The sequence below is a fragment of the Falco naumanni genome, chromosome 2 (genome assembly GCF_017639655.2).
Source record: "Falco naumanni isolate bFalNau1 chromosome 2, bFalNau1.pat, whole genome shotgun sequence".
Classification (NCBI taxonomy): Eukaryota; Metazoa; Chordata; class Aves; order Falconiformes; family Falconidae; genus Falco; species Falco naumanni.
The window spans coordinates 34,180,912-34,199,215 of record NC_054055.1 but is presented as its reverse complement, the minus strand read 5'-3'; the positions used below and the strand labels follow the sequence as shown (position 1 = coordinate 34,199,215).

Below are 18,304 nucleotides of genomic sequence, written 5' to 3'. Positions count from 1 at the left end.
TATAAGACATCCCCAACACACTGCTCTTGTTCTCGTCATTATGGTTAGGCAGACCTTTTTTTCAGATTTAAAAATAGCAAATGTAGGAACAACTACTTTTGGCAAGCCTGTCCAAAAAAAGAACCCCAAGGGAACTCTGAGATGAAGGAACACAAATGTGACTGAACTCTAGCAGGGCCCAGTAAGTGAAGTTGTAATAATTGTCAAAGTAATAATTGTCCAGGGATCTTTCAGATTAGAATGTTCCTAAGAGTGCTGTGGGGTTTTTTTGGCACAGTATGGTTTCTTTTGCTGAAGAAAACAAACAGAGAGGTGGATGAGGAGGCTTCAAAAGCCATAGCCTCTGCTGGCAATCAAAACAAAAAATCATCTCACACACATTATGTAGGGACATTTACTTCTCCATTTGTTGCCATATCTTATGCTCCCTTGCCTGCCATGTCTTGTCATCTTTTTATCTTTGTTTACTGCATTCGGTCTCATCTTCCTTCTGTATTTTTGTTCCCTTGTTCACTGTGTGTCCTTCTTTCCCTCCTGCATAATCTACCCTTTTCCAGAACTCTTTTCCTGCCCCATAACATCTCTATCATCACAAACTACACCATTTGGGACAAATCCAGTAATCTGACATGAAGCGAAACTAATGCCTATTGTAGGGAGTAAGTATTTCAACCAGACATGGTTATATAGGATTATTCATATTCATATTTATAAAGTTTATTCATTCACTTCTAAGAAGCCTGAAAGGTTTTAGATGTGCAGGCCACACGATATGCACAGCCAACTCAGAAAATCTTTTTGGTGAAACCTCCATCTTTCCTTCCTTTCTCCAATGTCTTACTCTCATCCCTTGTTGTTCGTTTCCACACAAAATTTACAGTCCAGTTTTGCAAAGTAACAGACCCCTACCTCCATCTCTACTCAGCAAGGGAGCTCAAAACCACACACAGATTTCCACACAATTCAAGCACATACTTCTTGGCTTCGAACCTTGCCTTATCATCTAGGAGATCCTGCAGGATCCAGGAACATGGCATAAGTTGTCAAAATGGGGCCTTAGACTGAAACCTTTCAGGAGGCAGTGCACTTATTTTGCTATAAAACATCATGCATATTTAATGGCCTACATTAAAAAAAAAAAAAAAAAAAAAAGGCTTAAAAATAACAGAAGAGCTTCTGTTGAAATTCTGGCCACGCTTAAATCAATACCAAGATTCCTATTGACTTAGGTGGAGTGAAGGCTACACAATGAAAGCAATGAAGAAATTCAAAGAAAATGAAACACAAAGGAATAAGCGATCTGAAACACTACAGGTTGCAACCACAAAGGCTTATACTGCCATAAAGTGGGGAAGAATTATAAGAATGCAAGGTAAAATAGAAACGGAGTCTTTCATCTCTGTTCTCTGGTGTTGCTGCAGCATCCTGGATAGAAATGCTTTTGAGAACATGTGTACATGAGATGGAAAATGGGAGGACAAGTAAAGAATAGAGATACCCAGCTGAGCTTTACTGGACAAATTATCAGTACAGAAGCAAGCAAAGAGCACAACTAAATAAGCTAATCAAAAGGGACTGGATGGATTGTAGAGGTTATTTTGGTTTTGGCTTCTTGTTGTGTTTTTGGGTTTTTGTTGGTTTTTTTTTTTAGAAATACATCAAGGTAGAAAATAATAGTCGCAACTAATGACATGAATGATTAATGTTTTTATTTGTATTATAGTGGCATTCTATGACACCAACTGAGATCTGAGCTGCACTGTAAAAAACACATTATATGACTCAATCTCTTTCACAAAGAGCTTAACGATGACCTAAAAATTGCACATAAAGTAAGCTCATATTTTTGAATTAGTAACTGGCAAATGAAAGAAAGACTCTAAGACTGGACAATTAAAGAGAAGGAAAATCCTTTTAAAAGTTATTAATGCAGAGCAATTGAAAAAATACTTGGAAAGCATGAATGCGTATAAAAAGTCTGACTGCTAAAAGAATTTTAACCAGCATGCTTTCAATATGTGTAATGAAACTGGCTTCATTTTTAGTACTAAGAGAATATACTAAAAAGTGGAAGGATTACTGGGAGAAAGGGCTGCAGTATGGAATTTAAAGCAAATGAGATAAGATGGTGATTTTAGTAATCACTACCATATCAATATAAATTCTACCTTTTCTAAAGTAAAAGAGCAACTTTTGAAGTGAATCTGTAATGAGGAAAAAAAACCCTGATCCAAATCTTTTTTGAAGAAAGCTCAAAAAGGATTTTTAAGATTTTTTTCTTCCTTTTTTATATTAAAAATTCAGATTCTATCTATGAAGGTGCTGATAATGTTAAAACAGATTAAATCACATCCAGAGAGATCAGAGAATGAAAATGAACAAACCTGGAGAGGAGAATTTTATTCAGTCTGTTGAGAATGCATTTGCCTTCAGAATTATTTAACCTCAATTTTTTTTATTTTTTTTTTTTGGCAGGGGGGGAAGAAATTTTATAGCAGATACCTACCAGCTATTGGATAAAAAGTCAGTGTGCTCTCATACACACCGAAGTCCTTCAATAGGAAGGGAGGAAAAACTCATGGTGACAATCCTGATCTTCCCAAGGAGGGGGACACGACACAGTCTTCTCTCCAAATCTTTGATTCTTCTTAATGAACAGCCCTACTGAATCCTCACAAAGTTGCATCTAGCCGCATATCCTGTGTCATGAATAAAAGAGCTAAGATACTTAGCAACAAGCTGAGCAGGTAAACTGTGTGATGTCATAAATCCATGTTTCTTCAGTTCCAGGGCTTTTTGAAAGATGAGTATCTCTTTGCTTTTACTTCCATGTACACCTTCACATGCAATGCAAGAGCATACAGAAGCAAACAAGCTTACTGGCAGCAGAAAGAAGTGGCAGGCACCCTGTACATTGATGTGTGGAGTGAAAGTTAATTTATCTCCACAACAAGATGAGTAGAATATCCACATGATAGCTGGAACTGGACCATGCAGTTCAGATCTCGAGATCATTTTCAAAAAATCAAAGCAGGCAATGGCAGGTAGAGTTGTCTTAAAATTCTGGTTGATGGTGCCTAATACTCCAGCTGCTCTGGTTGCCTCCCCGCTTCCCTCCTCACCCATATCAGCATAATGCTGCAGTACAACTGCGTGGGAGCTGTTAGACTCAGAGCACCATAGCCTACCACTCTGATCACAGCTCCTTGCAAAGCTGGGATACCTCTCAAATATAGATGGCTTTTCTTCTGCCACCACCATGATTTTTGTGGCAAATGTATCCCAGTGACAAAATGAAAATTGCAGTGCTATTGCTGACCCTCTCAAAAGTCAGCTTATTGTCCAGGCAAAGTAGGAACTCGCTCAGATGCTGTCTCTTTCCTTCTTTGCAAGAATTAATAATGCCACTTTTATTCACAGATATGAATCCTTGTATTTCAAAACTTTGTAAGTGGCCAAAAACTATAAAGTTTTGGTCCCTGACCATAATTAGAACTTCACCAAGATTTTCTTTTTAGTTAGTGGAAGAATCTATTTTACAATTTACAAATACTCTAGCATTACTACTGAGGATTGCATCCTGACACTTATCAATTGTGTTAAACTTTGTAATAATTTTGCTTTTACTGCTTATTATGATAGCGTGATATTTAGTAGCTGAAATAAAAAAAAAAAAAAAACAAACAAAAAAAACCACCAAAACAACCAACTACCAATATATGTAGCTTGTCTGCAAGGTTCCCTAGAAATATCAAAATGGCCTACTGGTGTATACTGGCCCTTAATACTGAGTGCTGGGGATTGCTACACTGGATTGCCCCTGGCTTACCTAAGGCCAACAGTAGGGTTGTCACTAGCTGTTGTGAATGAAATTCAGGATGGCAATCTTTAAATGTGTCTAAGTGATTTAAAGAGTCTATGTTCTGTTTTCAAACATCTTGAGAGTCAATGAGCTAATTAGTGCTTGCCAAGGTAGGGTGAGAACCTGCAGCACATTTCTTCTCCCTAATGCCAGCTAATTCACAAAGGGATTCCAGGGTCACTGGGAACTGGCTTCCCTTTCCAGCAATGTCCTCATGTCCACCAGGAATAAAGGACACATCAGTGATTAGTACACTGGACTAAAGGACTCTGTAAGTTTACATTCCAGCTTGCCTTGTAGGATGAACCATCTGTCTATCCATACCTTCAGACCTGCATTTTGACACTCAGGCCTTTTACACAAGTTCTAAGACCCTGGTGATTACCTGTAATCAACTGTGGTGAGTTAGAAGCTCAGGTATCCTACAAAGCACAAGGGAAGTGCTTCACTCTTGGGAATACATATAAAAGGCACTGTCTTAACTAGCTGCTAGATTGTGCATATGCATCCCCTGGATGGGGATGTGCCATAGATGCAGCTGTTCTCTCTGTTCAGTGCATTGCTACAGGAAGCTGGGAGACATTTCACTCCAGCTGGCATCGTTCTGGATCAGGTGCCTAAAAGCCATCTATCAGACACTCTAAGGAAGGTCAATATCACCTTCGAGAGCACTGGACCTCACCATTTAGAGCACTCTTGGAAAGAAGGAGGCTTAAGTTCAGCTCCTTCACTGGCATTCAGGGTATTTAAACATACCTTTCCAAAAGATCATCCTGATCACTAGGCATTGAAATTCTCTGAAGTTCAAGGAGAGGATGAAAGTGAAGACCAGCACATGACAAGGAAGTAATCTGGCCAGGGGGCTCCACAATAAAAACCACCCTCCCACTGCTCCCCCACAGGTGTGCAAGAGACTGGACCCTGATGGGGACCTGGTGCCTAAGTCCCTTGAAGAGTCATCAATTAGTAAAATTGACAGAAATGACCAAATAAGTGAGTGTCATAAGCTGCTTGGTACCTAGCCGTGGCGCACGTCTGTTCATTACACTGTGTAACTATCTACTTGCATGTTGGAACACTTCCACCACCTTGTGTGTCTGACTCTCGAGACATCAAATTAATTTCTCAGTATGGGATTTTGAACCTGCATCACTTATAGGTACTTTTGAAAATGTTGTCATGGGAGACTGCCAGAAATGGTCTGAACCCTCAATAAGAGGTAGACAAAGTTCACAGTGCGTGGAGGAGAAAGTCAGAGGAGACAATTACAGCTTTAGTGTAGTCTAAAAAAACAGCCCAATGTGGATGTCTCAAGGGCTTCCACTTTTCTTAAACATGAAGACCAATGTCTACAAGCCTTAGGCTGAAAAGGTGGATTGGGAGGAAATGAAAGAGAGATGTATGAAAAACAGGGAGCAGCGTCATGTGCAACTCTGCTGTGGAAGCAAAATGAAAGAATTTAGAAATCGAACCAGAAAGACAGAAATATTCAAAATCCTGGAAAACAATCCACATTTTAAGCACAGATTCAAATCTAGAAACCCCAAGTAATTTAATAATAAAAAAAAAAAAAGAGGTGGCCATTTTTCTCTCTTTATCCTTTAAATAACTAAAGTAGCACCATAACAAAGCGAAGACTCCCTGTAGAACTTAAATCAGGGGCTGTAAATCGGTGGTGTGACAGCAGTAATATACTTTATTTCACAGATTATCCTGGCACAAGTATCTTGGTCAGGTAATTAATTCACATGCTGAACACTTGACCCAAATTTTTAAGCGTAATCCATTTGGTAATCTTCTAAATACCTCCAGGCAGAAATTTGTAGCAGGGATTTCAGTACCTGTACTTCTTTAGTAGTTGGGCCATAAGCTGAAATGTTCTGGCCACACTAATCCTCATTAATAAGAAAGCATTTTGTACTGAGACTCCTATAGACAGTGTGTGTGTTCCAGGTGAGTGCACTTGAAGGCCATTTTCTTAACATATTTCTTCTTCACTCCCCGTAACATTCACTGCTACAATGATAGCATTTCTATCTAACTTCAAGTTCTTCCCTTATGCTACGTCCTTCTGTATCAAGACTACACACAGTAAGTGGGATTACTCTGCTCTGAACAAGGCTTGTAAAAAGTGGGGCAATTGGTTCTGAGCTAGGCCCCCTGTGAATCCTCTAGGACAGCAGAGAAAATACGGCATCTCCAAGGGATGATTCATCTCACTGGAAGAGCACCATGAGGTCGGTCTGATGACTCATTCCCCAGAGATGCCCGTTTTACTCTCCAGACAACAAAGAAAGCACAGAATGGTCAGCTTAGAGTTGGACATCTGATCTAGTTTGTGACAGAGGAATGGCACATGCTATTTTAAAAAATACTGCAATATTTATGTCAAATGGCCACACAGCTGTAGCATTACACTAGACTTTTGGACCCTTAAGGCAGAACAGCAGAAGTGGTTTTTTTGCTACTCTGCAGAATTTAATAGACCACACACACCTATTTTAAACATCTAGTACTTTCAAATTCTTCTTCATAAAGCAAGTGACATATTGCAGCTGATTACACAAGGCTGTGGGAAAACAATGGAAAAGATGCATGAAAAACATTCCTCAGATGAATTCAAATACAGGAAAATTCTTGAAAAAGGGAAGCTCATTTCACAGTCTCCCTATATAGCAATCTTAGGCATATACACATGTAAAGCAAAGACATCATGCATCTGTTTGTAACAAGTTTGCAGAGAATTTTAATAAGACACATTAATGCTAATAATGGCCAATGTTTATGATGTTTATAAAATAACCAATGTGAAGCATCTGGAAAGCTTGTAAAATTTGTTCTTGTAAAATCCACAGAGTGTAACACCTTTCCCTGAACCTGTTTTTTTGCTGACCTTGTCCTCCTAGGCCAGATCTGTCAGAAACTCTTTTCTTCCAGGCACTGCTGTGACTGTGACACTCTGAAACTCATGATTTGAAGCCAGACCTATTTCTGGTTTTGTAAGTTCAGCATTCAGCACATTACAGGAACAAACCAGATATAGCCAAAACTGCAAGTTTCCACCTGAAACTACAGGGATCTCTATTTCCAAGTGACAGATGTTCTACAACAGTTGGTGACAAATGGGCTAATTTAGACTGATTTAACTAAAGTTCAGCCTGCTGACAATGGGGGATTTTTTTTAATGCAGCTGAAGAAGGCATTTCCAAACGCTAGGGCTGGCTGTTGCACACAAAACTACAGAGCCCTGGTGTGAACTGAACAGCACGGCCATGCATGGTGCCTGCGTCTCTGCTCCTCACACTGCCTTTTAGATGCTGACATGGAAGGCGATATTGCCTAGCAAATTAGCAAGGGAATTAACTGGTCTTTAAAATTTACTCAGGGAACATATGTCCTCAGAAATCAAATGCCTTTGGTCCAGAATCAATCTTCCTAAATTCGGGCATCTATGTTCTTAAATTAGAAGTACATGTGCCCTGGGGTAAATTAGTCTTCTGGGATACAGAGCTCTCCATCATGGACGCAGGAAGCTTCCAGGGGCTGCTCTCCTAACCCAGGCAAGTCCATCCAAGCTTATGCCTTCAGCCCTAACTTCTGAAGGACAACCACTGAGGGATGAGAAAAATATTGCAGAAAAGCCTTTAGGGCTTATTTTTTACTGTAAAGATTAGGGGTGTGATTCAGAAATTACAGTGTAACAGCTGCATTTTTTACTTCATTCTCCTCCATTTGGTCAGTTTTATTTCTTTTTGTTTTTAAATTGCATATGAGAGCTGACTTCAGGCTCCACCCTCCTGAGTATCATAAAGCCTTTTGCTTGAGCAGCCATAAGTAGACATGTTAAAACCCAGCAGCAATGAAATTAGTTTTCTTTCTCTTCTCTTCTCTTCTCTTCTCTTCTCTTCTCTTCTCTTCTCTTCTCTTCTCTTCTCTTCTCTTCTCTCTTCTCTTCTCTTCCTCTTCTCTTCTCTCTTCTCTTTTCTCTCTTCTCTTCTCTTCTCTCTTCTCTTTTCTCTCTTCTTCTCTTCTCTTCTCTTCTCTTCTCTTCTCTTCTCTTCTCTTCTCTTCCTCTTCTCTTCTCTTCCTCTTCTCTCTTCTCTTTTCTCTCTTCTCTCCTCTCTTCTCTTCCTCTTCTCTTCTCTTCTCTTCCTCTTCTCTCTTCTCTTCTCTTCTCTTCTCTTCTCTTCTCTTCTCTTCTCTTCTCTTCTCTTCTCTTCTCTTCTCTTCTCTTCTCTTCTCTTCTCTTCTCCTCTCTCTTCTCCTTCTCCTTCTTCTCCTTCTCCTTCTCTCCTCTTCCCTCTCCTCTCCTCCCTTCTCTTTCAAGAACACTTCTAGGCAAGTATCCCAATTATTGTTTTATGAGGAAACCTCATTAAGGTAACTTAATTGATTATATTTCTGTACTAAGGAAAGAGTTGCCAGCCCTAAATATTTAAAGGCAGTTTAACTGCCAAATTAATACTGGCATTGTATCAGCCAAGCGATCCCAATGCCAGCAGTAGTACAGCTTATTCTTCTACTGTGGGGGTGGCCTGTATGCTGATCTCTAGAAGTTGCTGAATCCTACTTCCTTTTACCTAAACCCAGGCTAAAAATATAACCTAATTGTCCTCTATTCTGTCATTGGCCTAGTTAACTACCTGCAACACACAGGCTATGTATCGCTTCCCTCCACAAAAACATGAACTTTGCTCAGAGCAGGGAGGCTTCTGTCTGGTCCGTTCCCAAAGCGTTATGTCTACGCAACAGTAGACGTTATGCATAGAGCACATCTTCATCTATTAATAAAAAAAAAAACTACTGAAACTTTGCTCACCTTGAGAAATAAGCTCTTAGGAATGGTCCTTGCTTCTCCAAATTGCCATAGAGTATGGAATAGGATATGAAGTAGAATATGACTGCATTGCAACTACTTACCCCCAACAAACAAACAAAATGATAAAAAAACCACTACCACCACCACCACCATTACTACAACACTGGACAAAAAGGAGTTACTTACATTGAGTGAGGATCCCTGTTAAGGCATTTTTGAAACTCTCCTTGGCTTGCTCCATTTCTTGCTCATGAGCAGCCTTTTCATTCATGAGCCGGCGGACGTGGCTGTTGGCCGACTGCACCATCGAATAAAACTGGTTTGCAGAGCGACGATTCACCTCACCTCGCTCAATCCAGGTAAGCAGCACTGTGATGGCCTCTGAAAACTTGCTATCATCTAGAACAATCAAAGCACAGGTTTTAATTGCAGGCATAAATATCCTGCCAAGAACACATTTTCTGCTCCATGTCACATTAAAATCACCATAAATCCTGTTTGCAGTATATCATTTTGGGCAACTTTTGGGTCCTTTGTTCTATCAGATGTAGGAAGCCAGTACTGCCACCTGAAGCTTCATAAATTTTCAAGACTTGTCTTCTGCTTATTTTAATAGCTTTTTGCACAACAAAAAGCACCCTCCTTCCCAACCCTTTCCTGTGACCTGACTCCTTGCTTTCACAATGTCTCCCTTAAGCCATTCAGTGATAGTAATGACCTTAGAGCAGGAGGGAGGAGACCTCCCTATTACTGGACCCACTGAGGAAATGAAATGTGTCTGTGTTAATCTGCTTAGCCAAAAGCTCAGTCTTGGACCTTTGGCTCAGCTGTACTTTTGTCAACAGATTTCACTAACATCACATTCTTAATTAATGAACAATGACGAGGCTGAACAATTCCTCCTCAAAGCACTGATTAATTACAAGGAACTGCTTTGAACAGTTGTGTTCCACTGTTGATGCATCTGTATTTGTTTTGTATCATTTGTCTGTGGTTTTAGTTGTTTGGGTTTTTTTAAAGGATTCCATACGAATCCAGGCAAACACCTGGGTTACAGCTTTATGTTTACCATTCAGGTAACTAAAGTTATATTTCTCTGCAGAAAGATTGCCAGAACTGGTGGCTACATTTTGTGCACTCCCTCCCCAAGTAATCTTCTTTCCTCTGACAGTGCTCTCAGCTTACACAGAAGACTCTTTAATGCAGCATCCATTACACTTCTGGCTTCACCAGGATTAAGAGGATACATTCCTTTTTAAATCCTGTGTAGGCTGAACTGCAAGAAAATGCTTTTACAATCAAGTGTCTTTCTGTGGAACCGTTTTTGTGGAATTCTATCTCATTTTTTCCTCCAAGATTTCATTTTATAAAACTTCCATTTCCCAATAAATAATTTTAAACATCTCATCTAGTCCTTGGTAGTTAGTTTACATATATATCTAGGTGGTAGGTATACCTTTCTGTAGGACAAGGTACAGAGTTATGGTGGGGAGAAGTAGTACAGTTATAAACAAAAGACATTTAAAGTGAAAACTGGAAAATACTAAACCCAACCAACTTTGTTACAGGATACAGAAATATGGGATGTAGTTCATAAGACTTTGCTTTCCATGTCCAAAGAATAATGAACTACTAATTCTTCAGTGATGATTTGGGCTTTTATTCTGAATAAGTCTGTAATCACTTCCCTAAAAGGTGAGGAGCCTAAAGTACAGAGAGGACTAGTAATACACTCTGAGCCTGCAGCCTGCAATGAATAGATTTTACATTGCCTGATCTTTAGCATCTTGTTAACTGAAACATGCTTTCAGCTGCAGCAATAGGATTTGCTCTCCACAGCTGGATAGGCATGTTCACCCAAGATCCCTGAAAAAAATTTGAAAAATAAGAGCATCATAACACCCTCCCTTTTTATGATGATGTATCTGTTGTGACTTTACATTAGCACGTGATTCATATTCATCATTTATTAAACGTCTCTGGGGAGGAAGAGTCAGACAGACGTGTTTTCTTTCCATATTGTCCCCTTGGATTAGACTCCACTTTCAAGCTTTACTGGTTACATATGCAGCAGGTACATATCAAGTGGCTCTGATGAGTGAGTTTGGCTGAATATGGGCCTCAGAAAAGCCAAATGTAAACAAGACTTGTGCAAAGCCACTTCATTGCAAGAAGACACTAAGATACGTCTCTCCAAAAGGCTTGAGCAAAATCTCCAGCCTGCTGAAATGCATGGGAGCTGGATGTCAAAGATCCCAGTACAGCCAAAAACACATCCCTGGAACATAATGTTTGTTATAATTACAGTAGTCAATAAGAATAACCTGTAATGGCTTCTGGCAATGTTAGCATGCAATTTCCAACAGCCTGTGCAGTCAGGTCACCCTGCAGATGGCACTAGCCTGTTAACACCAAGGATGCAGCTGATTGTGAGTAGAGAGTAACTACAGCTGAATGTGTTCCCCTTTTTTCCTTGTAGACATCATTATCTATATCATCACACACAATTCATCACCCAACACTGAAGTACCATTTAGAGTAAATTATCCCATTCAATCTAGGTCAAGACATGAACAGCAAAGTTGGGAGAAATGATATACAGAAGCACCTCTGAAGAGGGACACCATGACCTGTGAAGAAACAGCGTGCAGAACTGCGCAAAAATGTTTCATGGAGATGCACAAGTAAAAACAAATTGCACAGAAACATTCTCCCTTTTTTTTTCTTTTAATCTCTCCCCAATACATGTCTGTGTGTTGTTTTGTTATAGACCCTATATGACATTAGAACACCCCTCCCTTTGTTTTGTTATCAGGCACAGTTGGTGTCTGTAAGGGATGTTCATAAACATGCCACCCTTCTGCCACATAGATTCAACCCATTTAAAAGGACATGCTGAAAACCTGTTTTCAACACACTATACTTGCAGGGAGCTGCAGAGGTCTGTGGGCCTGTTATAGTTAATTCATGGTTCTGTACGAGCAGAAAAAAATCCTTTCATTGGTAAACATCAGCATCTTCATTGATTACATAATTAGAAGATGCATTAAGGAAAGCTAGAGGGCAATACATGCACAACAGGAGCACATTAGTTAATAAAATCTTTTCTCTACAGTTTTTAAAATTTCCTTATTTCACCTTCATTTCTAACTTTTATATTCTTGCGATGACTGTTCAGTGGCTGGCATAAGGTAACTCACCGTGAATTAATTTTCTTCATCCAGAGTGCAGTGACTTTTTCTGAGCAACCAGAGGTTCACTTAGAAAATCAGATTTTTATACCAGAGTGTTGATGTATTTTTTATTTAGTAGATAAATAGTGGAAGAAATGCAGCAATGGAATCTAATTTAAAGAGAGCATGAACTACCTTATGATTGCAGCCATTCATTAAAAAAAATAAACCAAAACTCCTAATTCTGCCCAAAATTATACCCTTGCGGTAGAATGCATGTAAATATATGCTGTTCAAAAACATACTCTCAAAATAAATTCCTTTATATAAGACATGCTCCCATATGTAATTGTTCTTTTAAAATGAGGAAGCAGCAAATTATTTCTCACACTTAACACTTTTTTTCTTCTCCAAGTTACAGCATATTTTAAGCAAATAAGGTAGGATTCATCTCCTTTATGTCAACATCTGATTAGGAAGCCCAGGGTCCTAGTACAGCCAAAGAAAAGAGATGGACAATTGTCGGATGTGCTGTATTATCTGCCTATTTGAGGGTGAGGTAAACTGTGTCCCAGAAGTGCCTGCTTCTTTCAACTGGCTGTAAAGGGAGACAGGGGTGATCTGCTCATATATAGACATCTCTGCCACAGACATCTACATTTGGTCAGAGTAATCCCAACTGTTCCACAAGTGCACCAGTTACGGAACAGCTACCCAGCATTTGTATACCTGTGTTGGGTTTTCAGTTAATACCACACGCTGTGATGCATGCTATGCTGTTTGAATATTACCCACGTATTGAGGATGGCTTGCTAGGTGTCTGTTGATAGAGATTTCCAGGTGCTGCTAGACTTAATCACAGGCCTCTAGAGATAAGATATTTCAAATTCCTCTTATATCAACTGAAGATATTTGGCACTTAAATCCTAGCTCACAACTTAGATGAAATGAAATCTAAGAAAAGAAAATGCATCCCTAGAGCTGCCTGGGAAACTGTCAACAGGGATATTTCCAGGGGGGGGAAAAAATAATTAATTGTTGACAAACGTTTTGCATTTTTCCTGCTTATAATTTGACCACCTCTAAGCAACCCCAACTGAAATAAAACCTTTAATATAAAAAGCTATGACAAGAACTGCTATAAAATGGTATACTGGGAAAAAGTGTTGGAAACAGAGATTTTACTTCCAGTTTATGGAGTCTCCCTGGTGTAACACAGGGCAGAATTCAGCTCAGAGTAATCTGAAATGTTGCGACTATTTACCTCTCATTGTAAACACCTCCATAAGGTGCTTTCACGGTTTGGGTGACAGTATCTAAGGCCTCAGCCATTAGGAAGGAGGTAGACTAATCCATGACTCTGAAGACAGGCATTCAAACACTCTTACTATCATTTTTACATTTATAGATATAGTGCAGATATAGCTAACTTTATATTTCTCTATTTCAAAAGTGACACTATATACTGGACTTCTAGCTCGGACAAGATCACACACTGGGTTACAGTTGCTTCTAACTTTGTTGGTTTCTTCCCAACCCTTGGCTTTCTCAAATATTTGAAAAGTATCTGAGATAATTCACACAACATTTGGTGCCTGTCTAAATCACAGCAATCCTTCTACGTTGTCCTATAGGCCATGGTGCTGTCCACAGTCAGCACATCCCGTATCTTGTCACTAATCGTGCTCACTTAATGCAATCTCCTAGGCTTGCAAGGAGGCGCTGAAAAGACAGAGCTGTTGTTCTTTATCCTAATGGCTACACCTCTGCGTATGTTTTGGGTGGCATTAATGATCTCATTTTTCTTCCTTCTGTAAGATGGGAAGGGGTAGGTGTGCACTTATGCTAAGCTCTGCCCTGACCAGGAGAAATTTAGTTAACTAACACCCCTTGAAGCTGTTCTTGTGAGCACTGAGAATGACTGTGCTGCAGGGCGTGTGGAGAGGGGACAAGAGTCCTGGGACATGTCCCATCTATTTGTCTCTGACCGACAGCCTGTTCTCTGTCAGCTGTAGCTGTGCCATAGGAAGATGTTGTGTTCCCTGCCTCACCCCCACCTGCTCAGCGCTACTCCTTTGCACATGGTTACACTGCCCTCAGGTCTGCCTGGAGCTGCTCGGCTGATCACACTCCAGTTCCAGTTTGTCAAACTGGGCCCTGTTCAGCTATTACAGGAAAGTGATAGAGGCCAGTTCAGGATGCAGACTCCTTCACTCCATGTAACTGCAGCCAGGGGAGGATGTTTGACCAAGATTACTTTTAATCTGACTTCTGATTTGATAATTTATTAGACTATAACTAAAATTTCTAAACTGCAAAGGCTGAATTCAATACAAAAAATAATAAACCACAGCAGGTGACTGCTGTGGGTGAATCAGGTCAGGGAAAAGGTTTACTAACCTCTCTCATCAGCAGGTTCAGCCCAGCTCCCCTGTGCATCAGGAACAATTTGCTTCTCAGCACATGCCAATTTTGGTGCCACGATGACAACCTATTTTTCTTTTGGCTTAAGAGCTTCTCCTGCACAGAGTGCCTGCCACTGACCTAGAAACACAACTCTTCAGTCTACTACCCCTGCCTTCTTTCTTCCCTGCTCAAATACTTTATATAATTGTGCCATGCAACACACATCTGGTACTTTTGGGATTAATAACATTTTTAACCCAATGGCACTGCATAATAAGTGAGAATCAAGGGATACAAATTTTTACTGCCAAAGGCTTCTTTTAAAGAATGATTAATTCTTACTATTTCTTAAATAGCCTTAACTATGCTATAACCAAGAAACTTTTCCAGTTATGTAATAAATGACTAGCTGAAACTAGGTTTGACAAAAATATGCATATACATTTACTAAAAGATATTTTAAAAGGTACTTTCTTCCCCCTGTTTCATCAAACTCTTTCTTCCAAATTAAATCACACAAGATTCTTCCAGAGGTGGGTGTTTCATGTGAGATACAGAAATCCATTACCTTATCCTGCTGATGCCATTATTTCCAATAAAAAGTAATTATGAGGGTATTGAGTTTCCTCCCTATTTCTCAAAATCACACCACAAACTTTCAGATCGGTGAGCTGCAATTTCCCAGTTCATAGTAATTAACTTGAGTCATTTTGCAGTGCGGTACATTTAATCAAGTGGGTTTATATTAAAACCTTAAAATCTGCATTGATACAATACGGATTAGGCGAGGGAGGACACTTTTAGTATTACACTTAACAGCGAACATACTTCTTGCCAGCTTTCAGAGAGAGGTGCCCAGGGAATTGGGTTACCAGGCTGCTGATAGCTGAACCCACCTTACACTCTTCTGCCAGCAGACAAAACTGCCCTCGCACCGTGCCTGCTCACAGCCCCTGTGCAAGGTTCTTGGTGCCAGATGTATTGTGTCACAGCAGATGTCAGCAGCATATGGGAGAAGGAAGGAGAAAATGATAATCTAAAAACAGGAAGGGTGAGCGAACAGATTTGACGCTGAAGCACCGAAACATGTCTGTTGTAGTGCTCTGTCCTGATATACTACTAATAAAAAAAGATTGTGCTAAAAAAAGGTCTGGAGTCTTTCAGCAGCAATTAAACCTGGCATTCATTGGATTTGTTCAGAGGATCACAGCTTTGCCTCCCCTTCTGACGTAGCCCTGCACTGAATTCGATCCCGTCTGCCTAAGACTTGCCTCTCTGGATAACTGCACCACTTCTGCAGCGCTCCACAAATCTGGCTCTCAAGTGCAGACTGATAATGAAAGCAGCGTGGGTTTCTTCTCAGTGAAATATCCTATTTCCCAAGCAATTAAATGTTGTTTATATTTCAAACGACGTGCAAGGGTTGAGATTGTCAGGCTTGATGTTACCTGAATCTTGCACAAGATATATCCCCCGTTAGTTCATTCTACTGTAACTGCCATCTATTTATTTAAATTTCCAATCTGTTCTCTCTTCAGGGGATAATACAGTGCCTGGCAAAGAAACAGCTTCTCAATTTCTCAAATTATATTTTTTAAAATGTAAAACCATGTGAATAACTTTCCTGTGCTCATAGAGAAACACTGTATCTTAAAGGGAGGTAAATTCCAGGGTATTGTATATAACGTGCACATATTTATGTCTCCTTTGCTCAAAATATTTAAAAAACAGATACTCAGATATAAAGACATGTCTTTGTTAGATGGTGGAACTATTTAGCTACCTGCAGCAGATAAGACAGATGTAATATTTTAAAGGTGCTTATTTGCAAGAAGTGATTTCTGAAGATGATACCATTAGATACAGATATGCTTGAATTAAGAAAACCATAATAGTCAAAATTCTGCTTTGAAACGCAGATGTCATAAACACACAGATTAAAATGTTTTGTTCCAATGCATCTGACAGAGCAGCGTTTCACTTAAGGATAAAAGGTTCAGCCTATCTCCAGTTGTATGATTGGGGCACCACATTACTCAACCATTCACAAAGCACCCAGGAAAACAGATGTCAGCGTATGCAAATTTGATCCTAAATATCTACCAACACATCCTACTGTGCAGTAATGAAACATTTAATTTGATGCTGAGGGATTAAAATCTCAAAGACACACGCCAAACAAAATACTGCAATGAACCAGAAGACAAGAAGGTCACATTTTTGTGATATAATAGCAGAAGACACAATATTCTGCTGGTTTTGTCAGAACAAGAACTCAGGGTCTCAAAGACCATTTCAGGAGGTAATTCACATTTACACTTCACTGTAAAAGACCTTGGTTTCCCAGAATTCACACCTTTGAATTTATTGAGATATTTCCTCAAGGAAAGACAGTTTTTACCTAAGGCAGAAGGATGTCAGAAAGAAGGCCAGAAGTTTCACTAACCTGAATTGTGCTTAGCTGTTATCTTATTCCATGGCAATCAGACATGGTTTGAGGAAACTATTTGCAGTGTCATGACAAATTTTGGAATATTTGGATCAAATAGTAGATTTGAAGAGTACCTTTTGAAAAAGTGAGATTTTACTTTACCATTTTACCACTTCACCGTTTTTTATTTTGATTTTTCCCTTCAAATATATTTTAGTAGTTTGGAAAGTCAGGGGAAAAAAAAAAACCAAAAACAAAAACACCACCAAAAAAACCCAAACAAAAATAACTTGTCATGCAAAATTAAATAGCAGTTTTATTTCCCAACCAGCTTGCAAATCTCAAATCTTGTGGTACAAACCTAAAATTGATCAGCATAGCCCTGGTATAAGAAGGAGCTCATGTCCTTCTCCACATTACCCATTTAGTTTGAATGCTGAAGCTCAGCATTCAGTCTGATAATCCAGGCTCCGGTCTCTTCTGTCTTCTATGTGCTGGATTCATGAAGAGTGGGACTGTCTCATGGGAGTGTGTGGGAGTGCATGGAAGAAATTTAAATTAAATATTTTGTGACATCACCTTTCCAATGCAGGAAACCTCATGTTTTATGAACTATCACCTTCCTGGCTTCTCTTTGTTTCGGCTCTGGCTGTGACCACAAGCAAATTATCAATGCAGAGCAGCTCAAAAAATGCTTAATCAATGAGAGTTAGTAGTTTTAGAGCTACAGGCTCAAATCCATGAGATGTAGCCCAAAGATACTGGCAATGTGTCACTGCCACATAGTGAAAAGTGGCTATAACAAAGCACAATAGGTGAATAGGGAGAGGAACAACATCACAGGCACTTAAGAGTGAATACACTCTTAGCTAATGACATGAAAGGTGCAGGAAAACAAATATCCACACTGCCAACAAGGAAAAAGTTATGAAAGATTTCATTTGCAGGACCCTGAAGACCTTAATGGAGAAAAAATAAGGAAAAAGGAAAAAAGAAAAAGAAAAAGGAAAAGGAAAAGGAAAAGATATATACCCATAAAACAGCACTCTCTGCCACAGTCTAAAATGGAAAGTGGTGAAAAATTGCACTGGTCCACAGTTTGATGGGTTTCCCTTATTTCTGCATAAATCAAGTGTTCAAACCAAGTTCTTTGCAGATGTGAAGGGATTTGGATAGTCCACAGAGAGCAGGGAATGGAAAGCAAGCCATAAACTCTCATGCTTTTGCAGGTATTCAAGGCCTCATATGCAGTGAGAGCTAGCCCTGGTCACCAGGCAGTGCATTTTGAGAAACCAGTTCTTTTTCTCTATGAAGCTCCATACCAGTAGAGAATAACTGGATGAAATTTCATAATGAACTTTTGTTTCCAACTGGCATAAAAGATCCTCTATACTCTCTCACCCACTCTCCTCTATGGCAGTCAACTTCAGCACAGGAGAGGAATAGGAATATGCTGACAACACTGATACAAGTGTCTCCAGCCAAGACTGGTACACAAAACCAATGATTTCTTTAAGTCTTACGCTGCCATTTGCAGAAAATGAAAAAAGATATTGTCACCTCTGTTCTAGACTCAATAAATATCTAGACCACAACAGGGGACTGGCTGATGA

At 39.5% G+C, this 18,304-nt stretch overlaps 1 protein-coding gene across 2 annotated transcripts in view; it reads right to left on the bottom strand.

Annotated features, from left to right (window-relative positions):
* ENOX1 (ecto-NOX disulfide-thiol exchanger 1) overlaps positions 1 to 18,304 on the bottom strand; it is a 369,627-nt gene that overhangs the window by 73,706 nt on the left and 277,617 nt on the right. For both annotated transcript variants that reach the window (XM_040584352.1, XM_040584353.1), the window contains one exon: positions 8,868 to 9,080. In XM_040584352.1, coding sequence (XP_040440286.1) covers positions 8,868 to 9,080 — 213 coding nt within the window. The remainder of the gene's footprint in view (positions 1 to 8,867; positions 9,081 to 18,304) is intronic.